The sequence below is a fragment of the Siphateles boraxobius genome, unplaced genomic scaffold (assembly GCF_051911475.1).
Source record: "Siphateles boraxobius isolate OS27281-9 unplaced genomic scaffold, OSU_SipBor_1 6, whole genome shotgun sequence".
Classification (NCBI taxonomy): domain Eukaryota; kingdom Metazoa; phylum Chordata; class Actinopteri; order Cypriniformes; family Leuciscidae; genus Siphateles; species Siphateles boraxobius.
Window position 1 is genome coordinate 33900072 of NW_027509186.1, and position 24561 is coordinate 33924632.

At 39.4% G+C, this 24561-nt stretch overlaps 2 protein-coding genes across 4 annotated transcripts in view; one reads left to right on the forward strand and one right to left on the reverse strand.

Annotated features, from left to right (window-relative positions):
- The first annotated feature begins 969 nt into the window (after positions 1–969).
- Positions 970–9665, forward strand: sgcg (sarcoglycan, gamma). The gene is made up of 8 exons (XM_077207078.1): positions 970–1439; positions 3456–3650; positions 3817–3918; positions 4024–4111; positions 4471–4590; positions 5510–5582; positions 6103–6226; positions 8122–9665. The coding sequence occupies exons 2-8, from the start codon at positions 3456–3458 to the stop codon at positions 8296–8298; spliced, it is 879 nt and encodes a 292-aa protein (XP_077063193.1). The 5' UTR covers positions 970–1439; the 3' UTR covers positions 8299–9665.
- Positions 9666–11716: 2051 nt separating this feature from the next.
- Positions 11717–24561, reverse strand: part of sacs (sacsin molecular chaperone) — a 30243-nt gene continuing 17398 nt past the window's right edge. For all 3 annotated transcript variants that reach the window (XM_077206963.1, XM_077206964.1, XM_077206965.1), the window contains one exon: positions 11717–24510. In XM_077206963.1, the coding sequence (XP_077063078.1) occupies positions 12956–24510 (11555 nt within the window). In that variant the 3' untranslated portion in view covers positions 11717–12955. The remainder of the gene's footprint in view (positions 24511–24561) is intronic.

Consider the following 24561-nt stretch of genomic DNA (forward strand, 5'->3'; position numbering starts at 1 on the left):
CGTTCTATTTCATCAGAAACGATCTTAAAACACGGCTTCAAGTGTGACATACTGAACTTGTCCTTTAATGTAAACGTCGTAATTCATCAACAGTAGATCAAAGCAATCACTTGGCATAAATCTGCGGTGTTAATTGACTGGTCTGCGCAGACTCGCACAGAGCGCATATCCGCTCTGTGCTTTCGTGTTTCTGGACCTGAGCAGACTGTGTGCGCGCAGGGGCGGTTCATAAAACAAGACTTCATTCGCCCCAATGGAAAGCATATTTTACATGAATCGTTCCCTATCCTCTATAAAGTGCACTATATTCCATTCACAGATGCCATGTAGAAATTCATAAATGTGTGAAGAGTGAACGATTTTAGCTGCAGTTTCAGCGTCTATTTGTAATGCAGGGGGCGGGACGCTTTAGATTCTAGAGCATTTGATTGGACAGAAAATCTGATGAGAAGCTGAAGTGCAAAGTGATGTCATCAAAATCATTGATCCATATTGGTGGAAGTGAGCGACTAAGTTTTGAATGCTTATATCTTCTAAATGCGAATTCTGTCATTGTTTTGGAGCTCAATAGCTTATAGATAACAGCAAGGCTATATCCATACTAAAAGCCAAACACTTTAAGCCATATCGCAATTCCTGTTAATCTGTCCTCGAATTTAAGACCTCTTCAAAAAAATTTATACCATTTAAGACTTTTTATATTTATACAACTGAATTTGATTTTTAAGGACCTGCGTTGGTGGGACCCTGTTGTGTGTAGCTCCTATTTCCATCTCTGGATTAACTAATTTTGGGGTTTGTTTTAAACCAGTTTTCATAAGGACCATTCTGACTCTTAATCTATGCAAACTATGATAGAGATACAACAGAAAACTCAGTGCATAACAAGCCTGAAGCCGCTGCTGCAGCTGGCAGAGAGACAAATCTATTAATACTCCTTTATTGAGCAATAGCCTACTCGCTGTCCAACAGACAAGCAGATCCTCAATGAGCGAAGCCGCTAACTTTAGTTTCCTATCCAGAGCTCGTGCTTACAAAGTGACTCGCATCCATAAAAGTCAAACAAGTGCAGAAAATGATCTCTTGACAGTCATTTTTTCCTTCTTCCTGCGCGCTCTACCCTTCCTCCCTCCCTCTCTCCCTGAGAAACAACACAACCAGCTACTGGTGTTTGAGTCTCCATGAATTCACAATCAAGTGTTCAGTAAAGTCTCGCATGTGCTTAACGCGAGGTGTAGAGACCTCTGAAGGATATGTGAGATCCTGAAAGGAGGTTTGGGGAGGGTGTCCGCACTGAAACTGATCCAGAATCAGATTTATGGAAGACAGCTGTTGAGGGTTTGACAGACGGACGGATCGGGGGACTCCAGCACTGCTGCGCAACACAAGCAGATTTGAGCCTGCAGAGGAGTGTGTCCGATCATAGTAAAACTACAAGGGTAAGTCAAACTTTAAGTTAAACTATTATTCTTTTAGTCAAGTTTGACTCATGATCTTTTCAAATATATTTATTGTTTCTCATCACTAATAATGTTTGAATGACCAGAATATGTGGAATTGTTAGAGGATATAAATGAGTGAAAGGCAAATGAAAGCTGTTTATGATCACAATACATTTTGTCTAACCAATGACCATTGTTGTGTTAAATTATATAATATTTACTCAATAATGTTATCCATGTATATATCAAAATGGCCACACATGTTAAAAAAATACAACTTTTCATAGGGTGCACTTACTTTTGCACAGCATTGTATCTTTAACCTTTTTTTCATGTTGTCAAAATAATAACACCAGCCATTGAAATTAAGAAATATTCCGACTTCTGAGGTTGAAAATATAAATTCTCAATCATAATGTTCGCTCTCTGATCATTATTTCCAACACGTTGGCTGTTTTCCCCTTTTAAAATGAGAGCACAGTCCTGGGACCTATTTTCAGAGGGCCGAGGCATTACGGCGCGCTGGAGTTATGCAGACTGCAAGATTAGACTGAGGTGGGAGAACTTCATACAGATTGTTATGTTTGCCCACAAGCTCTTCTGTGGGCTCCTCAGAGAACTGGTTTTCCCACCTCATAACTGTTTATCCTCCAGCAGAACTACACAGAAACAGCGCAATATCACGCCAGCTCAATCTTCCTGGATTCGCTCGATATTTGATCAGGTCCGGCTTTGACACCACGAAGATCTTGGAATCTCTGTTTATAACAAAGTCAGACTCCGGTGGTTTGGAAAGGCAGTGTTCTGCTGTAATTTCGTCTCTTGGCAGCTTAGATGAGGCTGGAAACAGTGAAAGAGCATCAGTAGGGTGGGTTAATGGAAAAAAGTCCTGAGGGAGAGACCGAGAGAGAAAGAGAGAGAAACGCTGTCTGTGAGCAACTTGCGGAGTCTTGTGTTTACTTTCTTGTAGGACTTTAATGGTCCTCTGCAGCCACTGATATCATATAAATGTTTAATTTCTGTCTGGTTAAATATGTTTTAAATGGGAGTAGAAAGAAATTGTATCATGCAAGTCCAAACCCAAGGAATGTATGGATGAATTGCCATGGGGAGACATGAAGGCTGTTTTAGTTTTTCCTTCATCTGACAGTAGAATGTTCACTCAGCATTTAATTCAAAGTAAATGCTGTGCAAAATCTCAAAGATCACTGTTTTGACAGAAAACAGCATATATAATAACGCCATGTTCATTTTATGTAGGCGGATGCTATGCTGGTTACAAATATTTTGTTAAACAGTTGCTAATGTGGTTTTAAGAATAAGATTTTCCTTTTTTGAAAACAAAAAACCCCCAGCTTTTATTCAACACTGCTGCATTAAATTTAAAAGTAACATTAAAGACATCTATAATGTTACAAAATATTTATATTTCAAATAAATGCTGTTCTTTTAAACTTTCTATTCAACAAAGAATCCTGAAAAAAAATGATCACAGTTTCCATAAAAATATGTTTTTAACATTGATAGTAATAATAAATGTTTCTTGAGCAGCAAATCAGCATGTTAGAGTATATGTGGAGTAATTATTCTGAAAGTTTAATTTTATTTGGAAGACGCACTTATTTCGCCATGTTGAAGATTGCATTTTTCCCCCTTTCATAAGTATTATGAGTGTACTTTCTTAGCATATCAAAAGTCTTTTTTTTAGGATACTCAAAGGCCTCATTTACACCTGGTATTGAGAGAATGGAAGAGTTTTGTAACAAAATGCTTATTTATATTTGAATAACATTTGCTTACCAAAGTCATATGATGTGAACTACATACAGAACAAAAATCATGGCGTGTCAACGTTACTAAGTTTCTTAATAAGGATTTTAATAACAAAGTATGTTAGTTCAGGTTGTAAAAATGTCATGCGTACTTTAATGAATTGTAGTTTTAAATGTTGATAGAGTTGCATGACGTATTATTCAAACAGAATGATTCTGTGACGCTAATGTTGATTGTCAGATGGTGCGTGAGCAGTACCTCACCACCACAGATGACTCTGGGCCCCTGGCTTCAGTCTCTGAGTACATCTACATGATTGGCATCTACGGCTGGAGGAAACGCTGCCTCTATCTGTTTGTTCTGCTTCTCCTGATCATCCTGGTGGTGAACTTTGCCCTTACGATCTGGATCCTGCGAGTTATGTGGTTCAATACAGTAAGCTGACTTTACTCAAAGCACTTTAATCACATATTTGATTGATTTTTAATAGAAATATGAATCCATATTTGGATTCCTAAATATTTAGATGAGCATTTTCAGCTGTGATGTTGCATGAAGTCACACGAATGTTGAGAGCTCTCTGTGTTATTGACTGTTTCAGGAAGGCATGGGGTACCTGCAAGTCAATGCAGATGGGCTGAGACTGGAGGGAGAATCAGACTTCCTGTTCCCTCTTTATGCCCAGGAAATCGACTCCAGAGAGGTACGAGTAAATAGAAAGAAAGATAGATAGACAGACAGACAGATACATTTAGATAGATATAGAAATAGGAGATTGATTTAATCACCCATTTTGCTCATTCTTCAGGATTCAGCTCTTCTGGTACACTCCTCTGAGAATGTGATGCTCAATGCCCGCAATGCCAGTGGTGACGTAACAGGAAGTGTGTCCGTAGGTATGAAACATACAAAATGTATTATTGGTTATATATTATACCCAGACAGCAGCAACATAGTGTTGGCCCACATCCGGTACACATGGATTCCACACGGTCCTGATCTGGGCTGACACTATGTTGCTATGCATAATATATATTTATTGGTTGAGTTCATGATTTTGTTTAATGAGGTGGGTCACACAGAACATGCCTTATGTCTAATAGCACAGCCGCAACATGAAATAGCATTCACAACCCGTTTTACTTTCATAATGTAACATTTCAGAGTGAAACTGGACATTTAATGAAACTAAATGTCGGTCTTTTGGTAAAAAGTGTAATGTTTGTCTACATTCTCTCCTTTATTCTGTTCGCAGGTCCCAGTCAGACTGAGGGTTTTGGCCAACACTTCAACATCAGTTCAAACCATGATGAAAATTTATTTTATGCAGATGGCAATGGAGCTGTTGTGGGAAAAGGAAAACTCCGTGTAACAGGTGAGCCTGAAACTAGACACGTATAATGTACAAGAAAAAAGAAAAGAAAAAAGATTATCTTCTGTGTGTGTATTAATAGTATTGTTAGAATGATAAAAAAGTACTGTTGCACTTTATTGTGTTACTGCAAATATTCATTAAAATATATGAAGATCCAAGTTAGTATTTAACATATGAAACCGTTGCCTCAACACGGTGGTTAAAACTGAGATTACACAAACAACAGCTCTGGCCTTAACAACACATATCCGCTATTTCATGATTCACAATCGGTTTACACACTAGATTAAATATTAATACTTCATCCAACCTAGCCTAAAGCTATTTCAATTTTTGTTATGCTTAGGTGAATTTCATGAATCTCGCCAAGACCATTCTTTAAATCATATTTCACCCCAGAGTCAAACGAAGAAATTATATTTTACTTTAAGAATGAATGCTGTTTCAGGACCTTTATGTTATTTTCTATTATTTCAATTTTTTATGCAAACTTTAGCAAATTTCCATGTCAAGTCTCATTACTGTGATGTGAAACTTTTGTTTTATTATTTAAATTGTACATTGCTTACGTATGAATGTAGTATTTGTTCCACATCTTAAACATATGCTGATTTTAGCTGAAAAATAATTGTATTGAAAATAATGTCACAATGCAGAAAAGTAAGAGAGAGAGAGAGAGAGAGAGAGAGAGAGAGAGAGAGAGAGAGAGAGAGAGAGAGAGAGAGAGAGAGAGAGAGAGAGAGAGAGACTGAAATAATGACCTGGACATGTTTTCATTACACCAGTATTTGTCCAATGTCTGTATTCTGTTAAATAATTGCAATGATGTGATTATTTGCTCTAATGAAATGTCACATCTGATACTGAATGATTTTTACACTTTCTTTGTATGATTGTAAGTGTTCTTGTGTTTGGACAGGTCCAGAAGGTGCTTTCTTTGAGCATTCTGTTAAGACTCCTTTGGTCAAAGCAGTACTCAACAAAGAGCTAAAGTAAGCATGCACTAAATAATTCACAACATCATCTCTTCCCATACTGATTGCCATTACTGTAAAAATAAAGGATTTTGGTCGTTAAACTTATTTGCTTATAAACTAAAACTAACTAGCTTACTTTAACTTACTTTTTTTTTAGCTTTTTATAATTTGCTCCAATTTTGTCTCTACATATGCTGTGAATTTATTTGTCTCTCCACCCCCTCAAAAACATTATTGCTTAAAAATGTCAGCCAATTAAAAGTAATGGTACTGAGTATAACTTTTATAGAAGTTTCCAACAGGGCATTAACCAGCTGTGATCTTTGATGTCTAAGACCTGAGTCACGAAGCAATCTGGTTGTCAACAAAAGCTTAATTATTTTTCTTCTCCAAAAATGACTTTCCCAAATAGGCCAAAATATAATGCAGTTTCCTTCCGATTTCCATGTATGACTTTTTTAGAATAGTTTGTGGCCATCTTGTGTCCAAATTGTTCAGCGCAGTAACTACTCAATGCATTCCCCTATCATTTAAGACTGGAATCTCCAACACGCTCTCTCAGCATGGATGCCCCAAAAGGCGTTCACGTCAAAGCCTTGGCTGGAAATGCTGACGTGACAGCACATTTTGACATTCTGCTACACTCAACTGCAGGACTGGTAAGCACAACTGTCTGTGATTTTGAAGGAATCCTGAAGACTTTTGTTAGATTTTTCAAGTGCGTTTAATGAGGGTTGGAGCTACTCACCATTCCCTGATATAGCATAACTCATATAATTTGGTTTTGGAAGAATTCAAGGACTTTTTATTGTTGTTATTTAGCAACATTGGTGTTTTAGCAAATCTGAGCACAGTCTGACATATCAACATGTCTAGTTTGAACACATGTGAGACTACTTGCGTCTTCTTCTTCTTAGGATAAACAGTAGACTTTAGCAAAAGTCTCTTGTTTATTTTTCCTTATTTTCTTTTAAAATGGTTGTTAATGATAGCAGTATTACTTTTATTTGAAGGGGTCATGACATGAATTTTTGTAGTATTTTGAAATATGATCCTTGAGGTTCATCTAACCCTGGGGTGTCCAAACATTTTTCGAACGGGGCCAGATTCGATGTTGTGGATGACATATTTGACAAAAGCTTGAGCTGACAGTAGAGTAGCTTGAGATAGGACACAAACGTAAATTTTATACACAAACAGTATCTGTAAAAATGAACAACCTTGTTTTTAAAGGGTGAAATTTAAATATTCCTACCGAGTTCACCACAGGTAAAATATTGTAATATTTTGTGTATAATGTTGTTTCTATATCTACAATATTAGAAACAATGAAACTTGCGGGCTATGTCAAAAGATCAAGGCTAATTTGTTGTATCCAGACTGGACTATTGTAATGCTCTTCCAGCTTGCTCTGTCAAACCTCTGCAACTGATCCAGATGCTGCAGCTAGAGTGGTCTTGAATGAGACCCAAAGAGAGCACACGTCACTCCTCTCCTCACAAAATTGCACTGGTTGCCAGTTGCCGCTTGCATCAAATACAAGTCACTGACATTAGCCTACAGAACAACCATTGGCTCTGCTCCCTTTTACCTAAACTCATTACTTCAGAGTTACGTGCCATCCAAAAACTTGAGCTCTGCAAGTGAACGCCGTCTTGTGGTGCCATCTCAAAGAGGCACAAAATCTCTTTCTCTGAGCTTTTCCTGGTCTGTTCCCTGCTGGTGGAATGACCTGCAACTCAACCAGAGCTGCTGAGTCCGAGGCCATTTTCATTAATCTGCTGAAGACGCATATTTTTAGGCAACACTTGATCCATTAATACTAACACTTTATCTTCTATTCTATATCTGTTATCTTTAAAAAATAAATAAATACACATACAGCGTTAGATTAAACTGGGAAGGGTCATAGCACATAGCACGCATATTGTTGTCCTATTGTTATAGTAACTGCTTCTATTGTTCTCATCTGTAATTCACTTTGGATAAAAGCATCTGCTAAATGAATAAATGTAAATGTACAGACTGATCTCATGAAATGGCGTATGTATGACACGCCAATTCGTATTTCAATTTTTGGCGTGCTATCAACACGCATAATCGCTTTTCAGCGTGTTTATCAACGCCTTTGACTTAACGTTATATTACTGTATTATGTATATATAGATATATGACCTACCCCAACCCCGTCCCTAAACCTACCCGTCACTGGGGTTAATATCATTTATGAGTGTTCTCCTACCATCCTAGGAAAAAAAAGATCGCTCCACAGATGTAGATATAGATTTTGCTTCGTTTCGCTCGGACATTTAACGGCGTACACATACACGCGGAATCACTCGGACATTTAATGGCGTAGACATACACGCAAAAGATTTCGGCGTGGACATACACGCGGATAGCTCAAAATGCGTATAGATAACACGCCACTTGACTTGAAAGTGGCGTGTATGTTTACGCAAAGTCATGATGTCATGTTGCAATGTAAATAGATTTCTCATGTCATGAACCATTTAAGTGAATGCCTCATCATTGGGGTTTCTGTATGTTTCAGCTGATCTTAGATGCTGAATCTGTTCGTCTGCCGACATTACCTGTGGGAGAAGCGCGCACTTCAGGTGATTCTCAGGGAATGTACGACATGTTTGAGGTGTGTGTTTGTCCCAGCGGTAAGCTGTTCCTCTCCAGAGCTGGCGTCTCCTCGACCTGCAGTGAGCACCAGGACTGCTGAATGAGCTTCTGTCTGTAACACAAACAGTAGGAACAAATCTCCCATAGAAACAAGTACTTGTCTCTGAGCAAGGGAAGAAAAAAAAAGAAAGAAAGAAAAAAAGCCACACTAATTTAGTTACAAAATGTATTATTATATGTTACTGAACAGTTGTTCCCAACACTGGTCCTGGATTACCACCAACACTGCACATTTTTGTCTCTCTTATCTGAAACACTCATCTGAGGTCTTGCTCTGCATCCAAATTCGCATACTATCCGTCCTAATTAGTATTTGAAATAAGAATAAATTTGTTCCAAATCGTATGGGACAATCGTATGTTAAAATGAGTATTCCAAGGATGGTCTTCTGGTTTGAATCCGAAGTGCAGATCCATGCAAACTCTTAATGGCTAATATTGCCCACAACCCATTGCATGTTGGACGAGGATTTAATTAGACAAACACAAATAAAAAGAGTTAAAAAACTACAAACATGGCGGATGTGCGAGTCCGATGGTTAAACCGAGGTTTAGATATGGGGTTTGAATGATTCATATTCAGTACGTAACTTGACGAAAAGGTATTTATTCAGTGGTTATCCTCATTATACTTCATCTACAACAGCAGTATGAACTTTGGAGATACGTTTGGTCGTTATCTTTTAAATGCATCGTTATGCAAACACGAGGAGAGTTCTCCACATGAAAGACCCACAAGCAGATCAGATGCTAATACATTTCTCACTGATACTGTAGGAAATTACATATGGAAGATTTTAACTGTGACAAGATGACTGAAGGGGCAGTTTAAATGGTGACAAGATGCATGTAACTTCAGCCTTTACTTGCATGCAATGCTGAGGACACTCCAGGAACAGGGTTGGGAACCACTGTTACTGAATATTAGCCTGGGCAAATAATGAATATGGGCAACTCTGGCCCTAGAGATCCAATTTCCTGTAGAGTTTTGCTCCAACCCTAATCAAACACAACTGAACAAGCTAATCAGGGTCTTCAAGTCCTACTAGAAAGTTATAGGCAGGTGAGATCCACTTTGCCTACAACTTTCTAGTAGGACCTGAAGATGTTGATTAGCTTGTTCAGTTATGTTTGATCAGGTTTGGAGCAAAACTCTGCAGGACAGTGGATCTCAAGGGCCAGAGTTGCCCGAGCCTGGCCTAGAGGGTACGTTTATCTGTTCGGTTGGGTTTTCATCATGATAGGGAAAATGAAATGTGTAGTATAGACAACACACTCTCATAGCAATTCAGAACTATTTTACGTTTGGTGGTTAATTCGTATGAATCCGTATGTTCTCATTTGTATGTTTCCGTACGATCTGTTACGCCACACTGACTGGTAGGTTTAAGGGTGGCCCTTCGTTAAAGGGATAGTTCACCCAAAAATGAAAATTCTGTCAGTATTTACTCACCCTCATGTTCCAACCTGGTAAGACCTTCGTTCATCTTCGGAACACGAATTAAGATATTTTTGATGAAATCTGAGAGCTGGATAACTCCATACTAAGCCATAGGCTTCTTCAGGGATTGAAATTGCCAGCCCCGAAAAGTTATTAAAGACATCGTTAAAATAGTCCAAGTGACTACATGGCTCAATCTTAAGTTTATCAGACGACGAGAATACTTTTTGTGCGCAAAAAAACAAAAAAAATAACAACTTTATTTCAACTATTCATTTCCTTTTCTCTGGGCCTCGAGTCAGTTCACTAGTGTAATAGCGTAAGCTTCTGTTGTTGTTACGTCACACGCATCACACACATGACCAGCGTCGGCCAATAGTGAGCCTACGTGTGACGTAGCACTACGCTATCACACTAAGTTAACTGACTAGAGGCCCAAGGAAATTAATAGTTGAAATAAAGTCATTATTTTTGTTTGTTTTTGCGCACAAAAAGTATTCTCGTCGTTTGATAAACTTAAGATTGAGCCACGGTAGTCACTTGGACTATTTTAACGATGTCTTTAATGACTTTTCGGGGCTGGCAAGTTTCAATCCCTGAAGAAGCCTATGGAGGAGTGATCCAGCTCTCAGATTTCATCAAAAATATCTTAATTCGTGTTCCAAATATGAACAAAGGTCTTACGGGGTTGGAACAACATGAGGGTGAGTAAATACTGACAGAATTTTCCTTTTTGGATGAATTATCCCTTTAAAAAAAAAAAAAAAAACATGGTTCCGTACAAATCACGTTGTTGGAATTCATGCAAAATCACCACCTCATAAAATAGTAAAGTTTTCTCATGAGATTGGGTTGGTATATAGATTTATACTGTAAATGAAACAAAATGATTGTTTCTTTTTTGTTATGTAAACTTTTTAAAAATTAGGCTGGGCAATAAAGGGGCTGGTCAACAGCTGACATCCTATGCAATATAATTTTGAGGTGCAATAAATAACCAAATTATGTGTGTTGAATATCAGCTAGTTATTGTTTAAAGATGCACTCGTTAATGGATAAATCGATAACATAAAACATTGATATGGTCGTGCCTTGAGCTCCTCCGAGGGTGATAATATACTGTATGCTTCAGTTTGATTTAAACATTTTTGAAAAATAGCAGAATTCCCACTCAAGAACTGCACTACCCACAATCCCAAAGCACTGAAGCAGCAGAAGCACCAAATCCCATTTCGATGAAGCATTGTAATATTATCAAATTTAATTATCTGGTGTGTGTTGTTGTAAGATATGAAGTGCTCTTGGATTTAGAATTTTATACGCAATGGTTTGATATGAAATTTGGGATCTCTGTTTATTTCGTTATCAAAAATGCTAAATAATCCCTTTGGCAGCTTGAAACATTGGGATTTGCGTTTCTTTTTTTTAGAACCTTTTTGTGTATATACTATATGAAAATGGTGAGAGTGATCATTTGTATATATATATATATTGGCAGGGGATCTTCATATTTATACATCAGTTGTATATTATACTTTGATTGATGTATTTGTTTCAAACAGGTAAACTTTCATTTTGAGATTTTTATATTTCAAGTGAATTATTGCCATACTGATTGTTTGATTATTATAGTTTACTATCAAACATGCATGAACATGTAAATTTGCTGTCCACTGGAAATGTTTCAATGTTTGAAATGTAATTTCATGCAAACTAACCAAATAAATCATTAAACTTAGAATGTTTTACGTCCAATAAATGTATAAAAAAGCTATATGTTGTATTGTGAAAATAGATCATTATTACCTGATACTATGACTTATATGAACAGTAGATTTACTTAATGCAGGATATTTAAAAAAAACTAAGTATTTGTGCATAATTTATGATATATAGCAAGTAATATATCTTGATTATTGAACATGTTAAATATGCACAAACCAATATTCCCCCAGTCAGTGGGTCTCAAACTTACAAAGCTGTATTATGAAATAATGAGACTGAGACAAATGACAAAATGTATTTGTCAAAACATAGTAGCCAGTGTTTAATTTCAGTCTTTCTCACAATTAAACAAAGGAAATGAATGAAAAACATCATTGACATTGAGCACCATATGAGCATCTACACTACAGTATGTTCCTCTAACACAAATTTCAGAGAACTTCATGCAAAAAATTCTCATCAGTAGAGGACAAGAGGTTCCCATAGTAAATAATAGAAAATACTTATTTAATCAACACGATTCTGAGGAAATACGCATGATATATGTGTACAGCCACAGCAGTTAACTGAAATGTCAAGTTTCAAGAGAAAATATAAATTTTGAGTGTCTATTTTTTTAAATGGTAATTATGTGCTGAAACTAAACCCACCAATATCCTCTTATGGGAAATAGAAAAAGTTTTCCGTTGCTCCCCAAGCCAACAATGTATGCATACATGTTTAGTTCAGTTGAGATAAAGGTGATTGTGAAATTATGGAATAAATTTCATTCTTGGATTCTATAAATCTTGCAACAAGACAGACAATTCCAACGGTAAACACTTATGAACCTACAGCCATATTATTTCTTATGATGTCTAGGTTATGCACTGATACCTATTTCACACTTAGATTGAAATGTATGCATACATTGAATGTCAATTACCAGCCGAGAAAAAGTTGTATGCACAATATATGAATTACTGGCACAGATAAAGATCCCATAAAGGAACCGTGAGTTGACTGACCTGTCATTGCTTGATTGCACATGATAACTTTTCAGGTGTCATTCATTCAAATTCCTACAATCACTCAAGTGCTATTTACATAAAAGTGCAGTGCAACTCATGCTAATAAATCACAATTCCATCCACTTAATGACTATGGCAGGAAAATACATTTCTAGAAAAGATAAAAAAGCAGCATCGGTATTCATTATGTACAAAGGAACAACAATAATCAATAAATGTAGTTAAAATAATAAGGTATTTCTATGCTTTTAAACATTATGTACACTGCTGCATATTAAATATAATAGTGTACACCTTTTTTAGGCTCAGGCAACCTTTCAGAGAAATGGAGCAAGTGTACGCAATAATAAGCATGGGTCACAGCATCAGAGGTGGCACTGTTAAAATAAGAATGCCAGCTAGATATATAATTTTACTTCTAAAAAGTCTGTTTTAACTATTATTATATTTACTGGTCTATATTGCACAACCACCGCTTGGTTGATTTATCTGTTAGTGTTTTGCATTGTCTAATGCTGACATTCAGATTTTTTGCTGGACAAATGTCTCAAGTTTGATGATTATCCGAGCTGTACATTCCATTACTCTCATTGCTACTTCCGAAGTATACCTGTCATTGGGAATCTGAGGGAAGGGCAATAGGTCAGGGTAGCGAGTTCTCAGGCTGTCCACACCATAGCCTTCCAGGATGTTTACATCCTTGGCCAACCCTGTTAGCTGGGAGTTGTATTCCTCTACCTTCTGGGCAAGTGCTGTGGGCTTCACATCTTTGTCCGATTTTCCTCTGACTGCATAATCTGCTGCAATTAATGCAAGCTTTGTTGCCAAGTAGCATTTGAAACATACCCATTCATTGGCATTTTTATGAAGGTCATTTCTTGCAGCAGAAAAGTTTGCTCTTGCTTGCCTTAACCACCGCCGTGCCTCCACAGGATTACCAACAGACTTGAACGATGGTGGTACAAAGAAGCGATTTGAGTGCGATGTGCCTGAATAGCTAGTAAACTGTCCTCGGAACTGGTGTTTTTCCGATTTATGGCTTGTTGCTTCTTGGTTCCATGATGTGTAAAATCGCTGAAATGAGAATTTCTCTGACTGGAATCGTGTGGAAGACGAAGAGTAAGGTCTCCTTGATCCTCTATCAGTCGTCTGCTCTGCTTGCGTTTGCTTCTCCATCCTGCTGATCTCATTCTGTAGGTGTTTAAAGACTTCTGTAGCAATGTCAAGATTCTCTGCATTTTTGTCAGGGTGCCACTTCAAGTATAAGCGCCGGATAATCTTCTTGCGTTCAGTTTCAGAAAGTTTCCAAGCTTGTTCTATTACTGAAGTAACTTCTTTTAGAATTTCTGGTAATGCATTGAGTTTTATCTTTTTGGGGGACGCCTTTGTTGGAGGAGCCCTGTGATTTTCCTTTCCAGGAAATATTGGTGGGACCATTCTGGAACGAGGGGAATGACCCTCTGAGGGGCTTGTTGGAGTTGGTGTGCCATCTCGAATATTGTTGCTTTCATCCTGTCTAGAAAATTTATACAGATCAAGAGAGCTCACAATTTTGTACTCACTGTACCCAATGTCAATTTGAAAGCACTTGCCGAGGACACTTGGACTTTCCTCCTCTTCTCGTTCCACTTCTTGAACGATGATAGCGTATGTGTAAGTTGGCTGGTAAGTGCCTAAAATATCACCTCCCTCTGAATCTACCAGGTAACCAACATACTCTCCAGGATAAAAGACATTCATGGGGTCCATGAGCAGTAAATGATGGATCTCAGCAGGTATGGGTGTACCAGGTAGTGGAAGCTCCAGCTTTGAGGGTTCAGTTGTGTCATACTTGACACCAAGGTTGTCTAGCTTCTCTGTTATTCTGTAGATGTCATTGCAACCCAACATAGCAATAAGATAGGAGGTGTCAGAAATCAGGTTGTCAGTAGCTGACTTGAGGGTCATTGCCAAGGCAAGAAGAAAATTAATGTCTTTGCTGTCAGAATGCTGAATGTAGAGGTGGATAACAGCTGTTCCATATCTTTTAAGAAAGGCAAGAGTTTCACTACGGCTGTGGAGAATTGGGCTGCAGCCTTTCACTCGCAATGTAGTCTGTAGTTTCTCAAAGCAAGACACCTTTAAGCCCTCACACAGTGCTTTGCATAACCGTATTGCTTTCTCCTCATTCACCATGTATGCATTCTCATTCTCATGTTTCATGATGCGAATTAATCCAGTGATAAACTGCTCTGAAGACAGAAGCAATTGAAGCCGTCCCTGCAGGGAGCAAAGGGCACCAAATTGGCACATTCTTGGTGAGTCTTCATCAAGTTGTTCTTCCAAAATACTACTCAGAAGCCTGGGCCTCAGTTTCTGCGGAAGCAACATGATCAGCTTTGTGTGAAAGGCATGATCTTTGCCTAGGTAACACTGGCTCATGTCAACTAGCATTTGAACACCAACATTACCCTGAATTCGGCTCTTGAAGTGTGGTGCATCGTCAAAGACCAATGTGTTTGATTTGGCCAATCGTCCATCATGACTCGGAAGGTAAAATGTCAAATCTCTGAGATTCTCAAGGTCCTTACGGATCTGTACTGGGTCATTCTGGAGACTTTTGAATAGCCCTGAGACAGTTCTTTTCACTGTTCTCATTTCATTTGGGTCAAGCTGCTTGCCTTCTGAAATTCTATAAATCCGACACAAAACTTCAACATATTGTTTTGTTGAAACAATGTCCTCAGTTCCCAACAGTTTGAAAAGTTGGTGAAATGTACCAAGCTCGAGGGGAAGTTTGTACAAGTAGGGTTTGAAGTCAGATTCATTGTCCAAATTAATGACAACCTCTTCCGGTTTAAGGAGTTTCCAACCCTCCTCAACCATGACGAAGGCTACTCCTCGTAACTGAAAGCGGAATTCATGTTTATCTGCATTCAGAAATTCATAAATGCTTCTCAGGACCTTGCTTCGTGTTTTCACTGTGTCATCATCCAAGTTTGTAATGCTACATATGTTTTTGCAATTGCTAATGACTTTTTCCAATGGTGGGTCCACATTAACATTTAACATGGTCAAAATAAGGTCAAGTTGCTCTTGGCTGGTAAGTGTGTTTCCTTCTTGGTCTTTTATGCTTGCTGGGGTGGCCCTTTCTGGTAGTATAGGACAAGATGTCCACAACAACTGCATGATATCAGTTTGTTTGAACTTTGGATTGACTTGTGATCCATTGAAGCGAATTAGAGGGACGGTGCCATTCATTTCTTGGTACTGAACGTGAAGTCGAACAAGCTCGGCTGGTGCACGCTCTGGGCATAGGAATGGTATCATAGAGAGTTCTTTGAGGAATGCCCCATCAAACAGATCTGTTCTCTCATTGAAAATGTGAGTTAGGAGTACATCTACAATGGTCTGAACTTTTTCCTTGGACCAGTTCTCTGTATGAGCTTTGATGCTGATCTCTTTCGCAAACTGTAGAACTTGCTGTTGTGATACTACATATTTCAAGCCGATGTTACGAAGGAATGCTATCCATGAGGGTAAAAAGGATGTCCCGCTTTTTGGCTTTGACACCTGCTCAATTTTTCTGAAGAAATCATTGGGAATAAAGGCTTTTTGTGAAAGCATTACTTCAAACACTTTAACTGTTTGATCGAAGAAGGCTTTGGCAGGTTTTAGTCTACTGGTGGAGTCATGAATGAAGGACAGAGCTTCTAGTTTTTCAAAGAGCTGATCCTTGATGCTGAATGGCTCCTCCATTGCCAGTAACCTTTCTTTTAGATAGATTACATGTTGGATTTTGGCATCATGTGATAAAATGTCAAATTTTGGAAAGATATGATTCAGGTAAACCTCAAGGTCATCAATTGGTGTGACCCCAAGAAAGCTGTAGAGTTCTTTCAGCTGTGGACTGTCAGTGAGAAAGGCTGAGGAAGTATTGTGTGCCCACTTTTCAATGTCGGCAGAGGGAATGGTCTTTGTTAGAACATAGCATGCTCCGAAGTTTGCGATGCAAATGTACCGTCCACTGACAGCTTTGTAACATGGCAACAGTTTCAGACATTGTACATCCTCCTGGGTCAAATTAGTCAAATTGCAGTTGAAGTACAACAACAGTGCTTCAAAGTCTTTGTCTGTCAAACTTGCTGTTTTGAACGCTGATATCTGGATCATGTACTCAAGTGCTCGAAGTATGCTGGAAGGATTGTCTATATTTGCTGTATACTGGGCCAACAGAGGCAAGACAGGACTCTCTTTGGCACATATTTTATTCACAGCCAATTGAAAGCATCCTCCCCTCATCAGGGTATGAAAGACTTTGTCATTTTGTCCATTTGGAAAGATGGCTGCAAAGATTAAGCTCAGGGGTAACAAAACGTCATTCTCTGGCACAACCAATTTGTTTCCTGACACCATAAATTTGATTCCTGGAAGAAGTGCCCAATCCTTCAAGATGTCCAGAATGGTCTCAAATGTAGGGTTGATCTCTGTCTGGTCATCCTTGGTTGCAAGTTGTTCACTGATAAAGTGCCATGCACTTTTAAGCCAAGATTCTGTAGGAAAGTTCTCCTTCCATTTTACTGAGCTCCTTGTTCTGCACTCTCTGGGAAGTGCAGATCCCAGAAGATCTCCAAAACTGCTTATGTCAAAAGTCTTAGCCACACCTGCCTTTAGAAGGATGTTACTGTACCTTATGTACAGTGTGTGCATGAAAAGTTCCTTCCTTGATGCAATAAGCTCATGATGATTGCTCAGAAACTTTGGATGTCTGGAGTCAAAAACTTGCAGAACGTTGTCCATTGTCATCAGTAGTGGCAGCCCTTCTATGTTTATGTCATTTTCCTCCACATCTTTGAAGCAGTAGTCAACCAGCAGTTTCAGACCATGAAACAGCTTGAAATTGGACTGCTGCAGTCGACATGGTAGCTTTCCAACTTGGCAAGATGTGTCTGGAGACGAGAATGTCAGCAGGAAGCTGCGAACATCCTCTGGTGTCACATAGTTGACTGAAATCCCAGCATCTTCAAGGCAGAAGTACAGACTGGCTGTCTCATCACAGCTGTAGATTAGGTTGAAGCCAACATCCAGGAGCATGGCCTTAATTCTGTAAACATTTTCTGCCACAGATTTTCTTGTGGTTATGTTATACTCTGTGTTTTTAAGATGCTGCAACTCATCCTGAAGTAAGTTGTCAAAGAAAGCTTGGCCTTTGGTTGAGGTGGATGTGTTCACCCAGGAAATGTATATTGCAGAGTGCATATCAGCGTTATCAATGTGGGGTGCTCTAACAACAGGGAGTAGTCTTTTCAAGTCTACATGAATGCAAAGGTAGATTGCCTTTACCAAACAATACCAATCTGGTTGAATGTCCAGTCTGTTTACAGGAAAGATAGACAAGAATTTCCTCAAAATATCCCTGACGACATGCATTGGAGTTCCTTGAAATATTGTCATAGTGGGGTCAGGGCCTGGAAACAGTCGACGTTTCAGCTGAATAAGCAGTTCTACACATGCAGGCGCGATTAGCACTTTCATTAGATTGTTGTTCCAGTCACTCCTCACACCAACTCCATTGTCATCCCTCCACAGATTTCTTCTGGCTGAGTCTAAAGCAAAATGGCCATTCACATGGAAAGGCAGGCCAGTCTCCAGAGAAAGAGGAAGAAAACAAAAGGCTCTGTGTGTTTTTTTATAGTTGTGGCTGGTGCATGCTGCAACACCACCACGTGGAAAGAGTGTTATGTCCTCATTTTTGTGAGCTGAAATTACACTCTTAGATACCTTCTCCATGTCAGAAAATCCAGATCTGTTGCATATCAGCCAAGTCGTAGAATTACCATCTGTGTCTTCTATGTCCATTGTGTAGGTAATCTGTTGCACTGGAATTTGAGCCAGATGTTTTTTTTTGGAGACACTGTCCAGAACTGAGGCGTGAAATTGCTTGCGTTTTAGTCGATCACCATCTGAGATTTTCGCTGTCACAGAATAAATAGTTTTTAAATCCCCAGTCCCATTCTCAATTTCACATATGGAAATTTTCTCCATGTGATTCAAAAACATGAGAAGCTCTGCCCCATCTGTTCGTATTTTATCAAGGAAATTTTGAACCATCCTGTCTGAAGCAGGTGCTGAGCTGATCTCTGAGATTTTTGCCATTTCGACATTTCGTATGGGAAATCTGAACATTGTGCTGCGTTCCAACTTGAAGTGATTTCCAAGGTATAAGTTGAGTACATCAGAAAACTGGGATCTGAAGTCTGAATCCAAATCTCTAAACATTCTTCCTGGACTGACAGATGTTGCTCCAGGTGCAAAACGGGCATGTGGATCGAAAATGCAGAGAATGTCATTATTTGAGATAAAAGACGGACAGTCGGTAATGTGATAAACTGAGTTAAATCCAATGCCATATTGCCCCGTTTTTCCAGGGTTTGCCTCTTTGGTGCCCCTTCCGAGATTCTGGATCCCCCTAATATCATCCTCTGTAAATGGTTGATTGTTGTACACACAGAGTGATGGGCCTTGCATGGGAACCCATTTGTCATCAAAAACTCTGTCAGTTGGGTGGGTCCTGGGATCAAAGACAAAGTATATTTCTGTGGCTTTTGCATCATCTGCATTCTGTAGGAGCTCTTTCAACATCTCCTTTTCTGATGGATAAGCATTGAGGATACTTTTTATTCTGCTGGTAAGCTTCTCCTTCTGCCCAAACTCACTTCCAAGGGTAGTGAAGCAGATGTTTGAGGCGTATCTTTCTAAGGCCTTGTGACGTTTTGGAACGGTCCCCAACTTTACTGCAACCTCTCTTGGAATATCACCATGGCAGTATTTAACGGTTGTGTCTCTGACTTTAATCCAAGGACAGTCATTATAACAAAGTGATTTTGATGGCTGTAGTGTGAAATTGCCATCAGGAAGAAGAATCTCCCCATAGTTGCTTAGGCAGAATTCTTGATTTTTGTCTCGGATCAAACTCCATATTCCCTCGCTAATTATTCTACGAGACAGTTGAAAGTTTTCTTCAGTAAGAGGTTTTCTCCCACATTCATTCTTAATCAGCTGTAAAACTGCTGAGAATGTTTCAACAGTGAAGCTCGGGTGAACTCCAACATTTTCAAAAAGTTCCCGACAACTATTTCTGTACTTGTTGGGAAGCTGATAAAGATATGGAGCAGCATCAAAGTTTAAGTGAAATGCTACTTTTGATGGTTCCACGTATGTGTTCTCGACTAGAATTGAGGAGAATGTTTTTAGCTCCTCCATGATTTCCTCTTCCGCAGCACTGGACTGTAGTAACTCTTCATAGAGATATTTGTAGCAAGCATTGGTTATGTTCTCTTGATACAGAGTCACACCATCAAAGGATTTTGAGAGCTCTTTCAGCTGGCTGATGACTAATGAAACCATTGGCTTTTTTATCAATCCAAGACAGTCTTTCACAGCCAGTGAGATAGGACCACATCCTTTAAAGGAAGGGGAATTTTCATTCAGAATAGGTTTCATTAAACACACAGTGTCCTGATGGTCTGTTGTAAAAAGCTCTTTTGCCGAGAACATGGTAGATTGGGAGAAATTGTTTCCATGCCATGGAAGTGAAAATCCAGCTGGCTTTGTCAAGAATGGAAGGAACTTGATATTTTGTAATTTGGCAAGATGCTGATTTGCTGCTGGATCTCTCATTTTTAGTTTTTCATCAATGAGACTAAGGATTACACTGCTCCTGTGGCATGCAATTGTGTGGTCATTTTCATTTAGAGCCAAAACAGACTCAGCTCGTTCAATCAAGTCTTCCCAAGAAAGATCATCCTTGACCATACCCAGCTGCACTAACTTCACCAAGCATACTGGATTGGCATAGTCTCTTAAACTTCCTTCAGGGAACCTTCCATCTTCACCGTTGTACAGTTTGGCTACTCTGCCCTCTGGATGTATGAGTCGAGATGGCAAAACAAGCTTCTGTGATGGTCCTGAACATGGAATGCATGGGGTTTCCCTCAGTATGGATGCAAACTCCTCAAGTTTTTCATTGAGTACATAATACATCAGAGGGTCGCGTAGTTCCTTATCTATGTCTTGGATATGGGGGAAGAACACTTCTGAGAAAAACTGTGTCTCTGTCACGGTGTTCTCCATCAATTTTCCTTTACAGCCAGCATCATCAAAGCCTTCCTTGACCCAGTCTGGCAGCTCAACAGCACAGAGATTTTGGGAACCACACTTTCTGAGGTATTTTAAGAATATCTTGAAAGCAGCAGACCCAATGTCTGGTCTGCAAAGCAAAGTGTCATCCAAAAACCGGACATCCTTGATTGACACCCAGGTTTTCCCATCAGAAAAGACTTTTGCACAGTCATCATCAACACCTTTTGCTATTTCTTGATAAACCCCTTGACAAATCAGACTGAAATCATCATGGACAACTCCAGGGTCAGGCCAGGCTGCATAATAGTTGTAGTCCAATAATTCCCCATTTTCTGACATTGACCTCAGACATTGAAGTGCAGCCAAGTATGCTTGGACAATCACATGTCTCATAAAAATGGAGTTCCATTGTCCTTTTGTGTCTGTCTTCCAGATCTCTTTGCGATTTGATGTGACAGCAAAGCAACCATTTATGTGCACAGGTAAGCCAGTTTTGATTCTAAGGGGTAAGTAGCAGAAAACTTCCCCAATTGGTGTTGCACTTGTCTTTACAGTCCATTTTCTATTGTCTTCTTCAGAGAGCAGCACTGCTACGCCTCCACATGGAACCAAACCAAGGCGTTTTCCACTATCACTCAAGGAGAACTTCAGAGCTTCTGTAACATCCATGCACGAACAGATAAGCCAGTTTGTATTTTCCACTCCCTTCTGTGGCATGTCATCTGTAAGTCTCTTAGTTTGTGTGCCTTTAGCTGCCATCTCAAAGTAGGACGATGGATCCTCTTCAGAACCTCTGAACAGTGGGGACTGAAGGTCAACAATGCGTCGGAAGACATTGTGGAATTCCTCCACTACAATTCTGATGATGCAACCAGACTTGGGGACCTCTGCTGGCACTCTGCTGGTGGCTGCAACTTTTTTCATGACTTTGGCAGCAGATTTCAGAACACTTAGTGGACCATAAGCTGCTTTGGAAGACCACACACTCTTGTTTATCGTGACCACATCCTGCGCAGCAGCAGGGTTAGGCTCCTCACATTTCAAATATTTCAAGACCATTGTTCCAACATGCTGTGTGAAGAGAATGAGCCGGTGACCACAGATACTAAATTCATCTACAAGAGAGTAGATGTCAGTGGTATTGTAGTAAATACTGCTGATTTCACTTACAGATGCCTCCTGCTCAGTTCTGAAAGGAAGTCTGAAGAGCGTCCCATCATACTTGTAAGGGCACTCTAGTGACAGTGGAAGTTGACAGTTAAATACATTGATAAAAGATTTGAACTGATTGGGAAACTTCCGTAGCCGTTTCTGCTGTTTGCTCCAGTTGATTTTGATGCCTGGATTTGACTTGTCTCTAATGTGTTTGCTGATGTGATTGATGTTGGGATCAAACATGATCATAAATTCTCTACTCATGATAATGGGTATGTCAGTCACATGATAAACAGAGTTGAACCCTAGGCCAAATTTGCCCACTTTGTCAGCTTCACATCTTTTCATGGACCCACCCAGCCTGGTTATATTAAGGAAGTCTGTATCAGAGAAAACAGAATTGTTGAAGGACCACAAAGCTGGGCCATGACAAATGATCATGCCAGGGTCGAGCAGATTCTCTCGGATTTCAAGATTCTTTCGCATGTCAATCAGGAAACTACATTCAGTGGCATTTGCATCGTCAGCATTCTGCAAAAGCTCTTTGAAGATATCTGCCACTGATGGATACTCCTCTAGAATGTTCTTTATTCTCACAGTTAGAGGCTCTCTTTGGCCTGACTGTTCAAACCCAAGATTCTCTGGGTTAATTAATCTTGTGCTCAAACATGGAACTCTTAACCATTCAGCAGTTTTCATTGGAATGTCATCATGGACAAGGATGATGGGCTCTGAAACGTCATCTAGTAAGTCATTCAAATCCTCTACTTTGATATCACAGTATGTGCATTCGTGGATAGGTTTCATAACCAGTTTGCTTGGATCTTTGTGGTAAAGAATGGGTACATGCATGTCAGTATCTACTGATATTTGACTGCTGTATAGCCACCGTAAAATATTTATTAGAAGTAGGACATTACGTTTGCTCTCTTCTTTTGTCATCTCATGCTCACTCCTTTGCCTGATCGTTTCGATAACTTCAAACACATGGCTTGGAACAACTTCTTCAATAGAGCCACAGAACTTAAAAAGCTTGTTGAATTTTGCAATAGTCTTTGGTAATGAGAACAGGTAAGGCTGGAGGTCCAAATCTGATATGGGCTTTAAAACTGTGTGTCCAGGGGAAACAAAGGTTTTCCCTGTCCAAACCCAGTCAAAGGGCAGAGACTTGACAGCTTCCCTTGCGTCCTCCAAATGGGCTTGCATGAATTCATATATCTCAAACAAGATCTGCTGAAACTGATACCAGTCCTCAGTGGTAAATGCTTGAGATCTGTGCCAGTCATTTACTGCTTTCAAATGCTGGAGCACTTGCTCTACTTGAGGCTGTAATGACAACTTCAGGGCTTTTTTCATTCCTGCAGAGGTGCGTTCCACCAGGGAAACCGAAGAACCAACAAGCACAGCATGCGAAATATCACACATTTCTGAAAGAGAGGAAATACTGCAAGAATCACCTCTCCAAGCAAGTGACTTTGGATAATTCAGAGGTCTATCTTTACAAACAGGTACCCATTTCAATTTTTGCAGGTTTGTCTGAACCTCAGAGGACTTCACCAACTTTGTCTGTTTGTTTAGGATAGTAAGGAGTGTTTTTGCCTTCATTAAAATGGGATCCCATTCTGGTTGGCTGCTTCCTTGCAACTCCTCAATTTTTCTGGCAACTTGAAGCACATCCTTTTCACCTAGCTGAACCTCCTTTTTCAGCCCCAGTTGCCTCAGTGAGTGAAGGACATCAGGAGATGATGTATACTCATCTGGGGGAAACCTTATCTTTTCTTCCATGAAGAAAAGGTTCTGCAAAATCTCCAACTCCGGATCAAAAAAGTCTGTTGGTGAATGAGGTTTTTCTGAAGAGGTATAAATAAACTTCAGTGAAGAAAGCCAACTAATTACTGCCTTGTTTTCATTCTTCAGAAAAGACAAATGAGTGAGAGCCCAGAGCATGATTTTTGTGACTTCCTCTTTTGTATAGAATCCTTTCTCAATGTCCTGAATTATCACCTTTAGGCATTCAGTGCTTTTCACCTGCTCAAATTTCAACAGCCGTATTAGACGGATGGTTGCCTCATCACTGCAGTCAACTACATTTATGGACAATTTCACATCTAATGGATGCTTGGCGGTATGATGTAATACTCTGGCTCCTTTCAACAAGGTAAAAGTTGAAGGGTCTGTTTTGGACTTCTGTCCAACTTTGTCAAAGATGGGAAGCTCTTGGATTATGCGTTTCTCTTTTTCTGTGACATCAGTAAGACTGGCTAAAAAACCTCTCAATGCAATCTTCTGCTTTACAGAGAGAGATGCAATTTGGCTTGCTAATCTCTGGGATGAAGAAAATCTGTCCATAATTTGCAGTAGGGTGCTTGGTGATAACTGGTGAATGTAATTTTTCAGGAGTGGATGCTGTAAGCAAGGATCAAGCTGCTTCAGGATAACACAGCCAAGATTCTTCATGACTTCAAGTAAGTCTTCCGAAGGAGGGCCCTCTTCCTCATTTACAAGAAAAATGGGTGATGGAATTTTCAAGCGCAGTAGCTCTAGAGAATCCAAGGTGTCAGTCAGTGGCACATTTGGAATCAAAGGCAAATCTTCAAAGACACTAATGTCATCTGCAAAGTTAATGTAGAGATGCTTCCAAATCATTCTGAGCCAAGATGCTGAGGGGTGATTCTTCTCTTGATCACCAAGGTTCCACTGAACTGCAAAATCTCTAGAAGGCCATGCTGTGGTAAGGACTTCTTTAATTAGCCGTGCTGATCTCTCTGGGGTTAGCACTTGAACCTGAGTGCAAGGCCTCCCTGAAAGCACAAAAAACATGATGTAAGCTGCACTTGGTTTTAGACAAAATA

Bases quoted from the DNA above. Each gene is read 5' to 3' on its own strand.
- sgcg (XM_077207078.1), top strand. From the start codon at position 3,456: ATGGTGCGTGAGCAGTACCTCACCACCACAGATGACTCTGGGCCCCTG. The intron at 3,919-4,023 runs GTACGAGTAAAT...CTCATTCTTCAG, and splicing joins AGGAAATCGACTCCAGAGAG to GATTCAGCTCTTCTGGTACA. The intron at 4,112-4,470 runs GTATGAAACATA...TTCTGTTCGCAG, and splicing joins AACAGGAAGTGTGTCCGTAG to GTCCCAGTCAGACTGAGGGT.